The 17,909-nt window shown below is 34.3% G+C and overlaps 1 protein-coding gene across 11 annotated transcripts in view; it reads left to right on the top strand.

The window, feature by feature from the left end:
* Positions 1-9,207, top strand: part of GALNT13 (polypeptide N-acetylgalactosaminyltransferase 13) — a 613,915-nt gene extending 604,708 nt beyond the window's left edge. For 6 of the 11 annotated variants that reach the window (XM_055292091.2, XM_063646025.1, XM_063646023.1 and 3 more), the window contains one exon: positions 5,808-9,207. In XM_055292091.2, coding sequence (XP_055148066.1) covers positions 5,808-5,948 — 141 coding nt within the window. In that variant the 3' untranslated portion in view covers positions 5,949-9,207. Of the gene's footprint in view, positions 1-2,016; positions 2,215-5,807 lie in introns of all 11 variants that reach the window. The other 5 variants (XM_063646026.1, XM_063646024.1, XM_055292086.2 and 2 more) reach the window with 1 other exon arrangement.
* Positions 9,208-17,909: the final 8,702 nt, after the last annotated feature.

Here is a 17,909-nt window from a genome sequence, read left to right as displayed (position 1 = left end):
AGCTGCTGCTGCTATTATTACAAAATTACTGTTATAGATATATTTTAAAGGACTTTGCTGATATGTGTTAAAGTGTTCATGTATTTGACCTTGCAATTTCACTTCTAAGAATCATTTCCAAAGAAATAATGACAGATGTAGACACTGATGTTCAGAGATATTTGCCATGTATTATTAGTAATGGCAAATATCTCTGAATATCAATATATTGATCAAATATCTCTGAAATACAATATATTTTTGTTATTTGCAATAGCTCCAAATTGGAAAGATATTCCCTGCAAATAAAAAAGTTAAATGGGTTTTGGCAAATTCATTTTAGAGAAATAGTTTATTTCTTAGTAGTATGTTTTTAGATTATTTTAATGATAGAAAAAATGGCCACAACATGAATAAAAGAATATTTTATTATATGACCTCAATTATGTAAATACATAAAATTATTAGAACATACATACAATATTAATAATTGTTATCTTTTCAAACAGTATACTCAGAAAAAAATGAACTGTGCTTTGTTTTCAAGCAAATGAAGACACTAAATAATTTTGTGTGTTTTTAAATGAAAAATAATTTTTGTCTCAATAAGGACAAGATTTGTAATTTTTCTTCTGGGCTATGGCTTTTTAGAAGTACCTGGAATGAAAGTTCTTTGACTATTTTTTCATGGCCATTCATTTGATAAACACCTTGGGGACATATATGTTACAGTCATGTTTTTTAATGAAAATTCTATATTGTATTTATGCCCTGGGGTCATGTTTCCAGAGGATAAGCAAAATCATTTTGTTTTTGTTTTATGTCATAAAAATAATTTTTCTTTTATATTACAAATGAAATTAACATCATTTACACTAATATCTTTGATGTTAAAGTGGCATTTTCCAAGAAAAGTTAACTACAAGAAGAAATATCACTGAGAGTAGAGGATGATCTAGCCTAGCAGTTTTGAACAGTATGGATGGAAAATTCATGTTTGGTTTAAAAACAAAAATATAAACTAGTCTTCTTAAAAAAATCAAGCTATATAGTTAACAATATTATTTATAGTTTTAATATTAACTACATATTTAACAATATGAATACAGTGTTATTTTTTCTTTCTTTACAAACTATATATTATTTTACTATAGAAGATAAATCCTTGAAAACATAAATCCAATAATTTGTGTTCATTAAGCTGCCTGAGAGAAGTAGCTTAATTTTAACAGGATTTATTGTCTGCACTGGCCATTCACTAAGGGTTTGAATCAACAGACTTACTTAGTGTCTCCCATGGGCAGGCACTGAGCTTCAAGATGTAGGTGGCCATAGTCTGTGGCTTTCCTGGAGCTTATGTTCCTGTGGAGGAAATAGATGGAGAGCAAGAAACAGACAGAGAAATTAATTAATTAAAATTGTTTGGAGAATTAGATTAAGAGTTGATCTTTTTCCTCCCTTCATTACCTACCTTTCTAATTGACATCTAACAAAGGTGGCAATGTACCTGTGGAACACCACCAGGTTAGCCTTGTAAAAACATAAGTGGGAGCAATTTGAGTACCATACTGTTCAAAGTAAAGCCTTAAAGCTAAATTATCCTCCGAATTTGTCCCTGATGTTCATTTAATTTTAGGGTGAAAGAATGAGGAGGCCAAGGGTCATAGTTGGACTAATCAACTATTTTGAATATCCACTCCCAAATAACTCATCTGGTACTAAAAAGCATTGTATTACTAGGATGAAGGCTAAGAATATAATCTTTTATATCTAAAATAACCTTTTGCCAAAAATATTTCATCATTTAATCTTAAACCCCTCTCCATATTCTCAGTCTTATCTTCATTTATTCCTTCCTTATAGGATTGATATTAAAGCCATCTAAAAAAATGTGGCCCACAGCTCCATGGATGCAATTATTGTGACATGTGCCTTCCATCTTTATCCAATAGAAATTGCATGTTGCCTAGGATGATTGATTTATCACTGTCTTTGTACTTGATTTCATCATTATTCATTATTTTCTTTGTCAAACAGACCCACACTCTTCTTCATATAATCACCCAGTCTTGTCTCTCAGTGAACAAAGTAGCTGATGGCTCCCAGCATCCTACTGTGGAAACCTGTAATGATAGCACTTTGCAAAAATGGCTACTAAGAAACTATACAAGAATGGAAATTTTTAGAAATATTTTTGGGAATTCTACCGATTACATTCTCTAATGATTTTTGGAGGTTTGTGTTGCAGATTTTATTAAATTTATTTTAGTATTTTTGTTATGTTCACTTATTGAAATCTGGAAACTCCTTTAAAATGTGGTTAAGAAAAATTTGTATGACCTTTTCTCCATGGCGTTAACTCTCTGTCTTTTACTTCCTAGCTACTCATTAATTTGGGGACTGCACATATTAAGTTGTGTTTAGTCTATCCTTAATGAGTAGGGGTTTTTTTTGTTTTGTTTTTTGTTTCTTTATTTTAAACATATATATGCATAAATATACTTGATGAACAATATTATGAAATATTAGCTCTCTTTGAGGCGAACTGTAGCCATGTCTATATGACAACAGGTTCTGCGTCATCAGATCTGATGTTTCTAAGACACAGAAATCATTTATTTTGTTTCTTTTTATTCAGATACTTTGGATAAATACAAATATGGCATATCCTTTCTAAAGTATCTTATTATTTTAATTAAAACACTAAGCAAACATTATTAAAGACTAAGATGTGATTTTCAATACCTTTATAAAGAAAATTATTTCTAAGCATTTCTTTGTGGTTGCCTAAGTGAAACTATTTTTTTAAGTTGTATCTTTTATCCCTCACTTGTATGATTTCTGACTATCTTTTCAGTAAGCAATAAAATGAATCATTATTCAGGTCAAGTCAATAAACTGATATGTACTTCTTGTAAAGAGTGCAAATAAGAACATGTCTTAGCTTTCAGTTTTAAGGGGTTTATTATCCAATAAATAAAGGACTTTACTTTGTCCCATACCTTACAATGAGAACACAAGGAAGATTGGGGCATTTTTCTGGTTCAGATGAACCACTTAAAGATTGTTAGTGGAGGAAACAGTTGAGCTCAGAAGTCTTGTAACAAGGCTGGGAATGAAATTATGGAGAGGGGACAACATATGGGGTACTATTTTAATTAGAACTATATTCAAGCCAAAGACATTCCAAATGTAAGAGTTGGTAAAGCTGGAAAAGTCTAGGTCTTTTGCACAAAGAGAACTTGCATACAAAGCGATTTATGTGTATCATGTTAGTTTGCTTTCAAAGCAACCAAACCTGATATGTGCAGTGCCAAAAAAGGAGGTTTAGGCTTAACTAAATATTTATTCTCACAAGTCTACTACAGAGTGCTAGAGCAGAGACCACAGAGTGCTTCTCTCCATAGGAGAAATTTCAGCAGTTCCCTTAGCAGTTCTTACAGCCTTCTTTACAGGTGACAGTCTGTTGCAAGGAGATGAGATCCACATCAGGCAGATGTCAAAACCATCCTGGCTTATTGGCCTTATCCTCACAGAAGATGATCTTTCCTTGTAACAACTCCATAGGCCTAGCTTCCAGGAACCAAATAAAACATACAGAATTACAAGTCTGCACTTAGAAAAGCCCGAATTTTGCTTTTCTGTTAGTATATATATATGTAGTTTATCAGTTGCAGATGCAGTTTATCAATCAGAGTTCATTTTTACCATAAACAATGTAGCCTAGAAACATAGTTAACATTTTTACCCTTTCAAGGTTGCCAGGGGATTACAGTTAGATAGTTGACTGAAGGTCAAATTTTTTAAACAAAAGGGAAAAAGGATATTTGTAAGCATGTTTAAGTCTAAGTATTTTCTGACAAAGAACATGATTCCTCAGAATAATTTGAAGCATGCCTGAGTGTTCACAGCCAGTAAGTAAAGGACAGGAATTTACCTGAGCCTAAAAGGTCTGGTTTTCTACTGCACTACATTGTAAAGGAGAAGTATTTAGTTGTTTGTCTCTGCAGCAGTGGGTTTTGACTATTAGTTAATTCCTTCAAATAAATCATATATTGTTTAGAAAAAAACAGTAATAACTAGTGTTTTTAAAATTATTTGTGCAGTTGACAACATCTATTCAACATGATCCTTAAAAATCTCAAGTCTGTGCTATATTTTGAACTAAGGTAATTGATCAAATTGATCAAAGCATTCAACTACTATGATATGTTATCAATTGTAATAAGACACTGGGAGTGCTTTCTGGGGTAGCTTAATGGGCAATGACATATTTGATATATGAAAAATCATACTTTTTTTAAAAAGGGATCCAATAGAGAAGTATGCAATGGTAAGTGATATTTTTGAAAGAGAATATATACACAAAGGACCACAGGTACGTAACAAAAATGAAACAATTTTGTTGATTTTTAACTAGAACTGTCTAGAAAAAATACATATTGTTTTTGTTATGTATCTTTATTTTTTCAAGCTGGCTACTGGTTGAATTTCTGGCATCATAAGCATAAATCAGCCATCTTCTTGCCTTTGGCCATTTATTCCTTCCTTTGTTTTTTAGTGTAAATAGCTTGATTCCATGTCTTGAAAGAGCAACAACAAAGGTCTCAATCTTGAAATCTCCTTTTTATCTAATTGCCTTGCTCTTTTAATTTCCTGCTTGCTGTCTCTTAGGCCTCTTCTACCACAAACCTATTCTCCATTCCATCCTTTCTTACAACAGTGCAGTCCACAATGTTTACAGTCCTAATCTAAGCAAATTACAATCGTCTGGCTGCTGTTTCTCTACCATTTTTATTGCACACCCCTTACATTTACTTTCATCCCATTTTCAATGTAGTATCAAGAGCCAAAAAAAAAAAAAAAAACCATTTTGTTTACCTTTAATTTTGGTAATTTGCAAAAAAAGTATCTAGAGTGCTATTTTCAAGATATATTTGCAAATCATCTCTCATACATTCAAATACTTTGCTCTGGCTGGAGAGGTTTTCATATAATATGATCCTAGGTATTGCCCATGAAATAGCAGAAATATATATAATTAGTATGTATAAATCATGTTGATTTAAAATGTGTATCTGAAAAGTCCAAAAATATGATTTCCAATGTACGTAAAAATGCCAAAGAGAAGATATATAATGACTGGTTAACATACAATTATTGGAATTTATGAAGAAACTAGAATATAAATATAATGTTTAAAGATATATGATCATCATGCCCCTGTTTTCATTTGTTATATTTTTAAGATTCTTAAAAATACAGACCAAACTATTGTAAGGATTTTATCAAGTAAGACAGATTATTTTTTGCTCTGATAATCACTTTCTACAATGAATGTCTTACAGTCACAGATACTATAGCTTGTTTAGTATTTTGAAATGGGAACATCTCTAGCAGTTTTGTTCATTTGGGTCACAGCTGTGCCATCTATTTGCATGTTTACCAAATGGTTACTGAATAACACATGCCTAAGAAAACTAAGCTTTTGCAAAAGCTTGTTAATATTTGCAGTCCTCAACTGAACTCAGAGCTCACAAATGGGCTTTTTGCAAAGGAGCCTGAATTCTTGGCAATTCTTGATAAATGTCAGTCAGTTTCTTTAGCCATCTGCAAATAAAGGTATATTAGACAATGATGACTTCAAAACAGTCAAAGTTGTATAATAATCCAGGGACACCTGCACACAGTTCCTTTTACAAACCTATCACAGTGTTATTATATACTATAAAAATCATAAAGGATTTTTTAAAAAACAGATTTTATCTGATGTGCTAGTGAAGCTAAAGATGAAATAAGCTGCACTGATTATTGGTTATCTTTTACAGAGACTCACGTTGCGACATGTTAACAGTAACCAATGTCTCGATGAACCTTCTGAAGAAGACAAAATGGTGCCTACAATGCAGGACTGTAGTGGAAGCAGATCCCAACAGTGGCTGCTAAGAAACATGACCTTGGGCACATGAAGATCATGTCCTCCAAGCCATGAAAGTGTCTACACTTTTGTTTTTCCTTTATTTCAATTGGGGGAAAATATTAACTTTGCTGAATTGAAAGTTTTAAAAATCCTTTTAGTATTCTAAAACCAATTGTTTCTAATTCGTTTCTAGAAATGTTTGCTTATTTCCCTACTAAAATTTGTATCTGATCAAAGCACATAAAAATATAAATAATAGCAAACTATTATTAAACAACAGAACAACTTGTAAAACAAATTGTGTTTGCTTTAAGAAAAATCTTTATTGCACTCATGTCATAGGATTAATTGGAGGTTATTTTATTTTTGGTTGTCATGGTGATTGAAAGAGATAATGTAAATGCCTTATAAAATCTTCATTATGAAATATTATCAGTTGCTTTATAAACTCACTCTTTTTACTGATCCTTCATGGAAACATGTTTGATTTCTGTGTCTACAACAGGGCCACATATTAAATTATTTCTGAATGGTGAATTCATCTTACAAAATGTTCCAAGTTTTGGACAAGGAAAAACATTACATTGGATATTGAATTCATAGAGCCTTTACAGAAGCATCACATTTAAACCAATGTGAATTCAAAAAAGAGAAGGAGACTTTTTAAATTCAATTTAAAGTACATAAAAAAAGAAATCCGTAAAGGATTGAGGGGAACAAGATGAATCTAATCCGCAGCACTTCAATCATTGTGAGAGAACTCAAAGTGGGTTGCAAACATTCCTAACACAGGCTGAAGCTAAACAATCTTGCTCCCAGAGTTTATGTTGGAAACTCAATTCTTAACCAAAATCTTGGTCTCCATAAACTCTACCATCCCTTTTCTCTTCACTCTATAGACAGTGGCATGCCATTGATGCTGTACAGAATTGCAGGTGAAAGGGAGAATTTTAGACTTAATTTTTAACTCTATTGCACTTAAAGATTTTAATTAGGTCACCACTGTCATTTTCATTTTCTATATTAAAGAATACCTTTCAGTGCTATGCTCCAATATCTAAAAATTTTATCGCCAGGGGAATAAACTCAATACACATTCATTAAACTTTTATTGTAATTAAACTGCTATATATTGTTTGCCATATATTATGGCCCAAGGAACATAGTTATAATTAAGCTAGATTCACATTTTCTTTTCTCATCTTAAAACCCTTTATGTTCAAAATACATTAGCATAGGCCATGAAAAAGGAAAAAATCAGATTTTTGCTAATAAGTTTTTATATTTGACGTCATTTAAAATGCTCATAGAGTTGCCCTATATATGCATGTTATTCATTATAAATGCACTCAGCAGCTAAGAAATTTGAGAGGAAAAATGGAAGAAGTGTTTTCTGGAGCAGAAGATTCCACTTCTTTGGTCCTCATCTTTTCTTAAAAAGCTCTTATAGAAAGGATTAATCATTTTGATTGCATCCAAACTCTCTGTGTCTCTGATGTGGACATACACTGCTTTATAATGAAAATGAGAACACTTTCTGATGGTCAGTAAAATCTTAAATGACTTTTGCAACTGGTATTCCTTCCTCTTTTGACTTTTTGTTGGTGCAACTGTAGGGAAGAATATCTACAACCTGGAGCATTTCAGGTTTGCTCTTTAAATATAGACACCCCTCACCATGAGCTCTCTGGGAATCCGTGAATTTCCTAAAATTGTAAGCAAAATGTTGAATATCAGGGCATTTTTTTCTGAGGTGGGACTATGTTGCTCACAGCAAACTTGGAAAGAAGGCTATGACTCCCAAGAGGCAGTGAACCATTGCCTTAATAGCCTCTCAAGTCCATTGAGGCCTCATGTAAAATTCCCATTTTTCATTTTTACACTCCTTTTCTCCCCTCATTTCCTCTTCTCCTTACTAAGGTAAAAAGACCCTGTGCTGCATTATTGCTTAAGTTGAAAAAGCTTCAACTCTCAAGGACTCATGTATACCAGGTGTTCCACTTATTGCTTTGTCAGTCAAAATGCATGTTATGTAGAAAATGGTCAATGGCAAATTTTTATAAATACAGCTACCCCATCAAAGCTGAACTTGAAACATTTTTAGCAGAATTTTAAATATTTGAAAGTTCATTATGGTCATGGTGAGAAAACTAAAACTACATGAGTTTCATGTTAGAAAAGAATTTTTAAAGAATCTTCAGATGGCTTGAACACGTGCCATTATAGTATCTAACAAAAGGTGGCATAAAATATTATAAAACATCCAACACTAGAAAGCAATGACTGACATTTTGTTTTCAAAAATATTGTCTTCGGTACAAAAAGTTAAAACCATGATTGGATTCATAATGCACTTGTCTTATCCCTTATTTATGGAGCTAGACTGACATATTTCAAACCAATTTCTTCTGTGATCTTCTCCATCTCAGTTAATGCAACTTCAACCTTCCAGATGCTCAGGTCAAAAATTGAAAGTTGCTTTTGACTCCTGTATTTCTGTTTCAACTTTCATCTAATCCAACAGCAAATCCCCTTGATGCTACCTTTGAAATATAACTAGAAAAGAATGACTTGCCACCACATCCACTAGGTGTCACTACCTCTAACCGTTTTAATCGCAATATGCTTATTATTTAGTTCCCTAATTTCCCAGTCCTTGTCTTGAGCAATCTTTTCTCAATACAACAGCCATAGTGATTCTGTTAACCATGAATTTGATTGTGTCACTTCCCTGCTCACAATCTTCCAATGACTTCTCCCTCCGGAGGCCTTCAAGGTCCTTCATGAGTGTTACCCCTCTACACATCCACACCACTCACCACACATACATACACATGCACACACACACAGATGCAATTCTACCTTTTTATAACACCATCTCTTATCTCTCATTATTCTGCCTCTTACTTACCCCACTATGGCTCCCAAGAAAGTTCCTGCTTTAGTGTTTTGTTCCCTCTGCCCCAGAGAGCTCCCCTTAGTGGTCTCAGTTCAAATACTATCTTATCAGTAAGATAAACCCTTCTCCCGTCTGCCTTCCCTATCCCCGTGCCTGACAATCTATAAGTTTGCTTCTTTTTTTCTGTCTATTCTTCCCCCTCCCCAGCCCCAAACATGCCCTAGAAGGTAAGTCCCATGAAGGCAGGGGCTTTGTCAGTTTTGTTCATTTGGTATTTCTGGCATATATATTCTTTAAGTATTTCTTGAATTAATGAACTGAAATGTGTGTTAAAGTTGCTAAGTGTTACTGTATCATACTTTTTTTGTATTTTCAATTTTAAAATAAAGGCTAATATATTTAGACAGGATTTCCAATAACTTTGTCTTCAAATTTTAATTTTCTTCCTAATATTCTTCACATTAAACTATGGACTATATATTATTTTCTGGATAAAATATCCTGCCTTATGGAAATGAAATATGAAATTTTATTAAAATGCTGCTATATTATATAAGTTGCTTCATTAAGCTAAAAATAGTTTTAATTTTTATTTTTTGGTTGTGTCCAATGGCCACTTGAAGGTATAAGATTTTGACTTTTAAAGGAGAAATATCATTAAAAATTATGTATTTTCATGATTTCATAAGAACTATTACTAAATTTATCTTCTAAGTGCAGTCAATGGAATAAACACAATTACAGAGATTTTTAAAGGACTTTACAGATGACCTTGTCTTAGTTTCTCTGTTTATAGATAATAAGACTGAAACCCAGATATGTAATATAACTTTTCTAAGGATCATATGTCTATAAGTGGTGTTGCCTGGATCCCTTATTGTTAATATAAACTAATACTGTCACTCGAAAAATTACAGAAATGGAACGGTAATGAGAAAAATATCTTCATTAAACCTGTTATGGGGCCAGGCATGGTGGCTCACGCCTGTAATCCCAGCACTTTGGGAGGCTGGGGTGGGCAGATCACTTGAGTTCAGAAGTTCGAGACCAGCCTGGCCAACATGACAAAACCCTGTCTCTACTAAAAATACAAAAATTAGCTGGATGTGGTGGCACATGCCTGTAATCCCAACTACTCGGGAGGCTGATGGAGGAGAATTGTTTGAACCTGGGAGGCAGACAGAGGCTGCAGTGAGCCAGGATCATACCACTGCACTTCAGCCTCAAGACTCTGTCTCCAAAAAAAAAAAAATTATGATTAGTATATTGATTCTTTAGAAATATTTAAATTCTTACTACTAATTTAAATAAAATTAGTTCTTTAAAATAATACAAGCACTAAGACCTACAGCAGAAATAAACTACCGAGCAACAGCATGATTACAGGAACATCCAAGCATTATTTGGCAAACTGGGTTTTAGGGAAGCAAAGCCTCTTCAGTAGTAACTAATGGAGCATACTCACTTTCATTTTCCTTCTAATTATCTTCAAGTTAAAAGTAAGGTTTGGCCTACAGCTTGCACAGAGAATTAGACCATCTATTACTGTGAAGATTGGGTTCTATGTTATGGAGCTTCAAAGACTGCAGGGAAATCAGCAGAGATTTCTAGGCTTCCCAGTGGAGCTCTGTAAACTCTAGTAAACACAATCCATAAATTTGATTTTGCCATGGTGCTTAGAAACAGTCTAATAAAAAGGAAAAAAGTGTACAGAGAGAGAAAAAATAACTACACTAAAACAGAACTGTTTTTACCTTTTTAAAAAATTTGGTGGGAGGTTAGGATCATATTCTGAATTAGTTCGGTAAACCTCAAAATACTGTCTCCCACCACACATGGTTTCACCACTTAAGAAATGATGATCATATCTGCTCACAACCATTTTACTTGCATCTCATTTACAGATGCTAAATCTAGTCTCAGAGGAGGCAAAACATGTATGCATTCTTAAGTTATAAAGTGTACTGATTTCACAAATATGAAAAATTTTAGAAATTCAAATTTTTAATGGATGCGTCACCATCTACAGCTGTCATCCTGCATAGCTGATGTCTGCTGCAAATCTTGAATAAATTTCCAATTCAGTTGGGCAGCAAAAATTCAATTAGATCTAAAGGCAGCTTGTGTTTCAGGATTCCGCCACTGCCCATTTTCCCCAATATGTCGAATTATGGAATAGGTGAAATCAGCCCCTCTTATGTACACAGTACATGGACACATCTGTTGTGACTACACCATGTTCGAACTGCTACTAAATATCAGCTGTTGTGTGAATTTATGGTGTTGAATGAGCACCAGCAATGTGTTTCAAATAATTTGTGTATATATGTAGCCCAGTTTGTTTTATATTGGTCAATAAATTCTAAAGACAATTTTCATTGTATTTGTTTTAAAAGAAAAATCCCTCTGAAATACTAGTGAATTCAGGCAGCTCTTTTGTTAAGAATCCTTTAAGATAAAGACCACTTCTGCAATACTTGTGTTACATTATATAAAGTTATTTTGTTTTTGTTTTTAGCTTGGGAGAACAAATCACTCAATATTCTGTCTGTTTTTAATGAGTTAGAATGGAAAATTAGATGATTAAGGCTATATCTATAATGTTTTTTAAAAATGAGATTTTCATCATGCATTCAATTGGTGTGAAAATGAAAGTAAGCTGCTGCTTGGTTCCAGTTGTACTGAAATTTCAGCTAAAAATAGCACAAGGGGGAAAAAAGGACTTAATGATTACATGTGTTTTTTTGTTTTTCTATTTCAGCTTTTTTTTTTTTTTTGGTCAGTGTAGCCACAGCTAGAAAGGAGTAATTTCAAAAATGTTTTAGATATATGCTTGGCACATGGTTCTTTAACATTTATAAAAGTAGATTGTGCATAATGACACATTTTAAATACTGTAAGCATTATTAGATGATATAATTGTTCTTTTGCTGTAAGTTTAAATATTTATACATTTTTTAGAGTTAAAATATGCCAATTTAGTTTTCCTTTAGTATATATTGCCTTTTTGGAAAATAAATGGTTAACATTTCAAATAGATAAACGTCAGTATTTTATGCTTAACTTCCATGCTTGTAGATTATTTAAATAAATGATTAAGTGCCTATGAATATCTCCTAGCACCAAGAAAATGTTGTGTTCCCAGTATAATTTTGTTATCAAAATATGTAAAATAGAAACACTAAAATATGCATGATTTTAAAGCATTTATTTTTATTTATTTTTGATTCTGAAATGATTTGAGGTGGATTTTTTCTTTCTGTTTTATAAAAATGACTAATAATAGAAAAATTTAAAAGTCTCATATCAATGATAAAAATTGTTTTTCAGAATATAGGCCATACCCAATACCTGGCTTCTGAGACTGGAATCCTAAAAGACCGTCTGTCAGGGTGAGAGGAAGATGGAGAGAAGCTGCCCACTCCACAGCACAGCGATTCCCCAGGATCAACTCTTCAGTCTTAACCACTAAGATAATCAAAAAGAGAATTTAATTTTCTAAGGTAGAGAAAGGAAGGAAGGGAAGGAAGAGGGAAGCAACAATAAAGAAGAAAAGAAGGAAAGGAAAGGAGAGGGGAGGGGAGGGGAGGGAAGGGAAGAGAGAAAGAAGATTCTAATAATCTGTTTTCATAATTTTATTCTGAACAGACTCATCTGAAATTTCCTGTTCGTAAGTCCATTGATTTGCAAATATGAGCACCTCATTAGTTTTCCACAACTTATAACTGTCAGCAAGTGTAAAGGACATTTCTAGATTTTGTGTCTTACACACAAAATGTCCCTTCTTGGCTTTCTGTAAACCAAGTGTGACTCCAGATACCCAACTCTCTTTTCGGTTACTCTTGTCCACACACAGCATACATTTCCAGCAGTAACCAGGTACTCAGGTATAACCTAATAAAGCAACCCCACCCACTTCAGGTTTTGATAGATCCATAACTTACCCTGTCTTGCTTTTCTTCAGCACCTGGTAGAAACAGAATGTGAGGTCTCATGCTCAGAACTGTGCTTTCCTCTTCCTCCTCAGTCAAGGAGACTATTAGGCTTTCTGCTGACTCACTCATTTTCTGACATAATGAATTTTCTTCCCCCCGCAGGACAGAGGATATTAATTACCAATCTCTGCTTCCACTGTGGGAAAGAAGTTGTAAGTAGCCCACTGAAATTCTTTTGACAGAAGTCTCTTCACCAATTTTTTGAAGTGAAAACCTAGGTAAACATGCAAACATCTAAAACAGATTTCACCGTTTTCTCTGTAACACAAAACACATGAACTTGCTGCAGCAAGCACTCTATCTACTACATGATAATATATATAAGGTGGAGGCTGTGAGATCAACATTGTCTAAACAATCGAGGTCAGAATTTAAAATACCCTTCCTTAAGACTAATGGGACCTGTGCTGTCAGCCCTGAGCCTGCAGCTTGCTTTCCCTACGTACCTGTGAAACATTTTGGCTTTTAAACAATGACATGAAGTTAAGTTGCATATATAAAAGCACTTCAAATTTCTTCCTTTATTTATATGGGCCAAAGTGGGTGGAGAATCTATTTTTTCCCACATACTTAGCTTTTTAAGACTCTAGTTTCCATTAGTGGATTTAGAATCATTTGACTCAGCAGCTCACCAACTCCTCCTTTGGATATATTTTCTTCATTTTTTTGGTTTTCCTTCCACCTCATTGGCCAATGATTTCCAGTTTCCTTTGCTAAGCTTTCCCTTCTTTCTCCCATGTCTTAATATTGGAGTGCCTCGAGGTGCAGTCCTTGGCCTTCTCAATTCTCATTGACTCTTTGGTGATCTCATCCAGAAGCACATATTTCAATGCCTCCGATGCTGATGACTCCCAAGTATCTCTATCCAGTTCAGAAACTGCCTACCTGACATCTACAGTTGGATAACTAAGAGACATCTGAAACTTGGTTTGTCCAAAACTTAACTTTTTGCCTTCTCCTACAAATCTGTTCAACCCAGAGATTTTCCATCTCAGTTGATGGCAACTCCATTTTGCCAGTTGCTCAGGCCTAAAATCTTGGTATCTTTGAAACCTCTCTCTCCATTAGAAAATCTCCTTGATTCCACCTTCACAGTGTTTGCTGAATCTGACCACTTCTTAACACCTCAACTACTCCCATCCTGGTCTGTACCACCAACTAAACGATAGCCGGAGTCTCCTGACTGGTTTCCAAGTTGCTTCCACCCTTGCCTCCTCCATAGTCTGTTCTCAAAGAGAGCCTTAAATTTATATTAAAAAATTGTCTAAGAATACCAGAATAATGATATAAAATGTAACTCAGGTATGTCTCTCTTCTGCTCAAAATCATCCAGTGGCCTCCTGTTTTGCATAGAGTAAAAAGCTATGTCCTTATGAGAGCCAACAACACTGCATGCTGATCTGGCCCCTGTTAACTCTCTGACCTCCTCCCATACAATGTTTCCCCTTATTCACTTCATCCCAAGCACTGTGTCCTTGCTGTGGATCTGAACAAGCCAGGCATGTCTTTGGTTTAGGGCCTCTACCTGGAATACTTGTTCCTAGATATCTACATGGGAACTCATTAGCCTTGATCACAACTAAATTCTCTACGAGATCCCCCATCTACTCTTTGTAATACTGTAGCCTAATTTACTTATTTATCATTTTTAATGCTTAGTTGTTTATTGCCTCTCTCTCTCTACCCCTCACCCCTACCAAGCACCCTCACCCATTGAATAAAAGGTACCGCAAAACAGGAATCTTGATTTCATTGTGATATACTGCAAGTATCTAGAATAATACCTGGCACATTCTAGGCACCCAATACATATCTGTTGAGTATCAAGTGAATTTCCATCCTTCCTTTCTATTGGTGCATTGTATTCCATGCAAGGGACTTGGGAGTTGGTGGGAAAAGGGTTGGAGGCAGAGAGAGAATTTTAACATTTTTCTTGTTCTTCTTTATATTGATACAGTTTAACCTCCACTACACTTTTTAATGTCCTCCTACTAATAGGGTTATGTCATTTATCTTCATTGCAAAACTATTAATTTTTAAGGGAATGGATGCATTTGGAACTTGAGACAATTCCATAATCATACAACTATTAGGCTAATTATATTTGATATCACCCAGATGAGCATTTTTTTCTGTAATGGAAGGATGGTTTGGGGGCATAGAATAATGGAATGTTAGCATGACAAGGCAGCTGGACATGTGATCATAAAAACAGAAACAGTTGCAGTAGACTATTTGTACAAATTTATTGTAATGTCTTTCTAAGGCTTATTTCTGAAAACTACATACTTAGACATTCCTAAGGATACATATATTTAAAGGAAATGCATAGTATAAATTTATAGATTCCAAGTTAAAATATAATACTGAAAATTACATCCTCCCTCCTGTGCCTTTTATTAGGGTAACGATTTATGTGCACAAGTCTCTGGAGATAGGTATGGAGATGGGCTTCTCTCTTTGATGTTTGTCAAAATCTTAGGTGGTGTTAGCTCTACACTAAATATGACATTCTCTTATCTTCCATCTACTATGGAAAGATCCAGGAAGTGCTAACTATCCTATCACAATTGGCAAGAGGTGGGAGTACAGGTTCTTTTTAACTGCACTGCAGGGCCAGGCTCTGAACACAGCTGCTTAGATCTAACAGAGATTTCTTTCAGTAACAATCAAGTAGGAGAAGAGCCACGTTTGCTTAGGTAACTGCTCAGTTCAGTTTTCTTTACCTTGAAATAGAATCTGACCTTTTTATCCTATAGTTAGAGTATAGTAGGAAGAGTATGGATTTTGAAGCCAGGTAACTAAAGTTGTCATCTCACATGGGCCACATACCATCTAAGCTGACAGTTGTACTTGTCCATATCAACACCAGTGCCCACCTCAGGCCCACCTTGAAGGGCTTTTGTGAGGGTTAGCAATGATTCAGGTAAAGTGCCTCTTGCAGCAAATGTTAGCTACATAAGTTTACTTCAGTCTTCTATGTTCATTGTAATTCTTCCATGTAGAAGACTAACTGACACAAAAGCTGCTTTTAATGAATAAGAAATGTCTGGGCATTTTGTTTTTCTTTTCCCTCATTTTCCCATCATGTATAGAAATTGGCTTCTGTTTTGCATCATAAGCAGACTAAACACCCTGTGTTTTGTCCCTCTAGGCCTGCAAGTCAGTGGAGGAGGACTTAAACTACAGCACCCTGCAGCAGATACATTTTGGAACTTCAGCTATTTATGTAAGAAGCTCTTGAAATCAGCTTTTCTGAAAAGTGGCACCCTAGATTTACAGAAGTAAGCCCAGAATGCAAACAGTTTTAACCATTCTTCAGTAGCTACCATACTGACATCCAAAACTCTGTTTATGATAAGCTATGTTGATCCTTAAAGCTGTGCTTTATAGATAAATATTTTGAAAGGATTTCCAATGCTGTTTGACTTATTGCTGCTTTGTTTCTCAAAAGATGCAAGTAGCAGCAGAACTCAAATTAATGTACATGTGCCAGTACATGAGTCATTACATAACTTACTTTTGACTTTAAGAGCTGAAGTTGCCCATGGCATTGAACTAATTGATATTTTTATCCTTAATTATTCTCAAGGACTCAAAATTAGAACCATTTATTTTTCCCATAATAGTTTATTAGCATATTTTCTTTTTTTAAAAAATGTTTAACCTATTTAGAGAGAAAATCGGTAAGTCGGAAACAGTTGCCAACAGATGACTAGTACATCTTAGGTAAAGTTCATGCTTTCAAAACTCTTATTGGGTTCAAGTAAAACTCTGGATTCTATTTTTTATTTTTATTTATTTATTTATTTTAACTTATATTTAAAGTTCAGGGGTACTTGTGCAGTTTTGTTACATAGGTAAACTTGTGTCATGGGGCTTTGTTGTACAGATTATTTCATCACTCAGGTACATTCTTTTATAAGGAAAGAAATTCTTAATTTTTAATAATCTGAATGTTGCCAGAAGGCTCAGTATAGAAACACTTTCCATGCAAGCTAGTGATGACAATGCAGGATATGAGGATTTGTTGTGGTTGTTGTGGTGTGCGTTATGATTAAATGTCAAATATTGGTTATAATGTGATTAGTTATCTAATGTCAACATGTAAGAATTAAAGAAAGATGAAGACAACAATCTAATTGCATTTTAACAGCTAAATTTAAATTAACTAATCACATTGTAATCTTCAAATAGAATAAGGGAGCCAGTCAGGCGAAAGAGCTCTCTTCATTCCCTACTCAGGCAGAATATTCCAACCCCATTTTCCCTCCTCAGTGCCAACATCTGTCTCCACCTATATGCCAACCAGATGCATGTTTAGGAAGGTGATATACTTGTGGCATTCTCTGGGAATTTGCCAAGATCTTAGGCAAAAGGAATTAGGGTTAATGGGATATAAATAGAAAAGTGAGATCTTTTTTAAAAAATGAAATTCTCATAAATCTCAGTGAAGAAATGTTATCCTGATTAAAATAACATGCATAGCTTATAAAAGATATCATCAGCTAATCTGAGTGTATTGGAACCCAGCAGGATATATTAACATGTATCCTTGTGCTTACATGCTATGTTTTGTGATTAGAGAATACAGTTTGAAAAAATCCTTTTCAAATTAAAGCTCTTGGGCCAAGAGCAATTAGATAAATCTAGTTTCTGACTAATGCTCTATATTCAGATTGCTGCTTGGATATTAAGGTGGAGATCTGATGGGTAGACAGATAGAAAGGCTCATACATTTGTTATGATGTTGATTCATTTTGTGACTTCTTGCCTGTTACATCCACTATTTATTGCTCCAAAATAAGAAGTCTCTCTTCTAGGTCAAGTTTGACAGTCAAAAGAGAATGTCTGTAATATTCCTTCAGTTTAATTCAATTGTAACCTAAAACCACCACATTTATAGCGGATACGTTTTACAATAATAAGGTGTATTAGAAAGGGCAAGCTTGAAATATGTTTTACAATAACAAGGGGTATTAGAAAGGGCAGGCTTGAAATGGATGAATCAGAATCCAATTGACAATTCTAGCAATGAGAAAGTTCTTGAAAGCTATGGTTTTCATGTGCTAACCATTGCACTAGTCCCCACCTCCTTCCCTCTGGGAACACATGA

Source organism: Symphalangus syndactylus, chromosome 9 (assembly GCF_028878055.3).
Source record: "Symphalangus syndactylus isolate Jambi chromosome 9, NHGRI_mSymSyn1-v2.1_pri, whole genome shotgun sequence".
In the NCBI taxonomy this organism is placed as follows: domain Eukaryota; kingdom Metazoa; phylum Chordata; class Mammalia; order Primates; family Hylobatidae; genus Symphalangus; species Symphalangus syndactylus.
The sequence above is the reverse complement of the archived record's forward strand: the minus strand, read 5'-3'. Positions and strand labels throughout refer to the sequence as shown.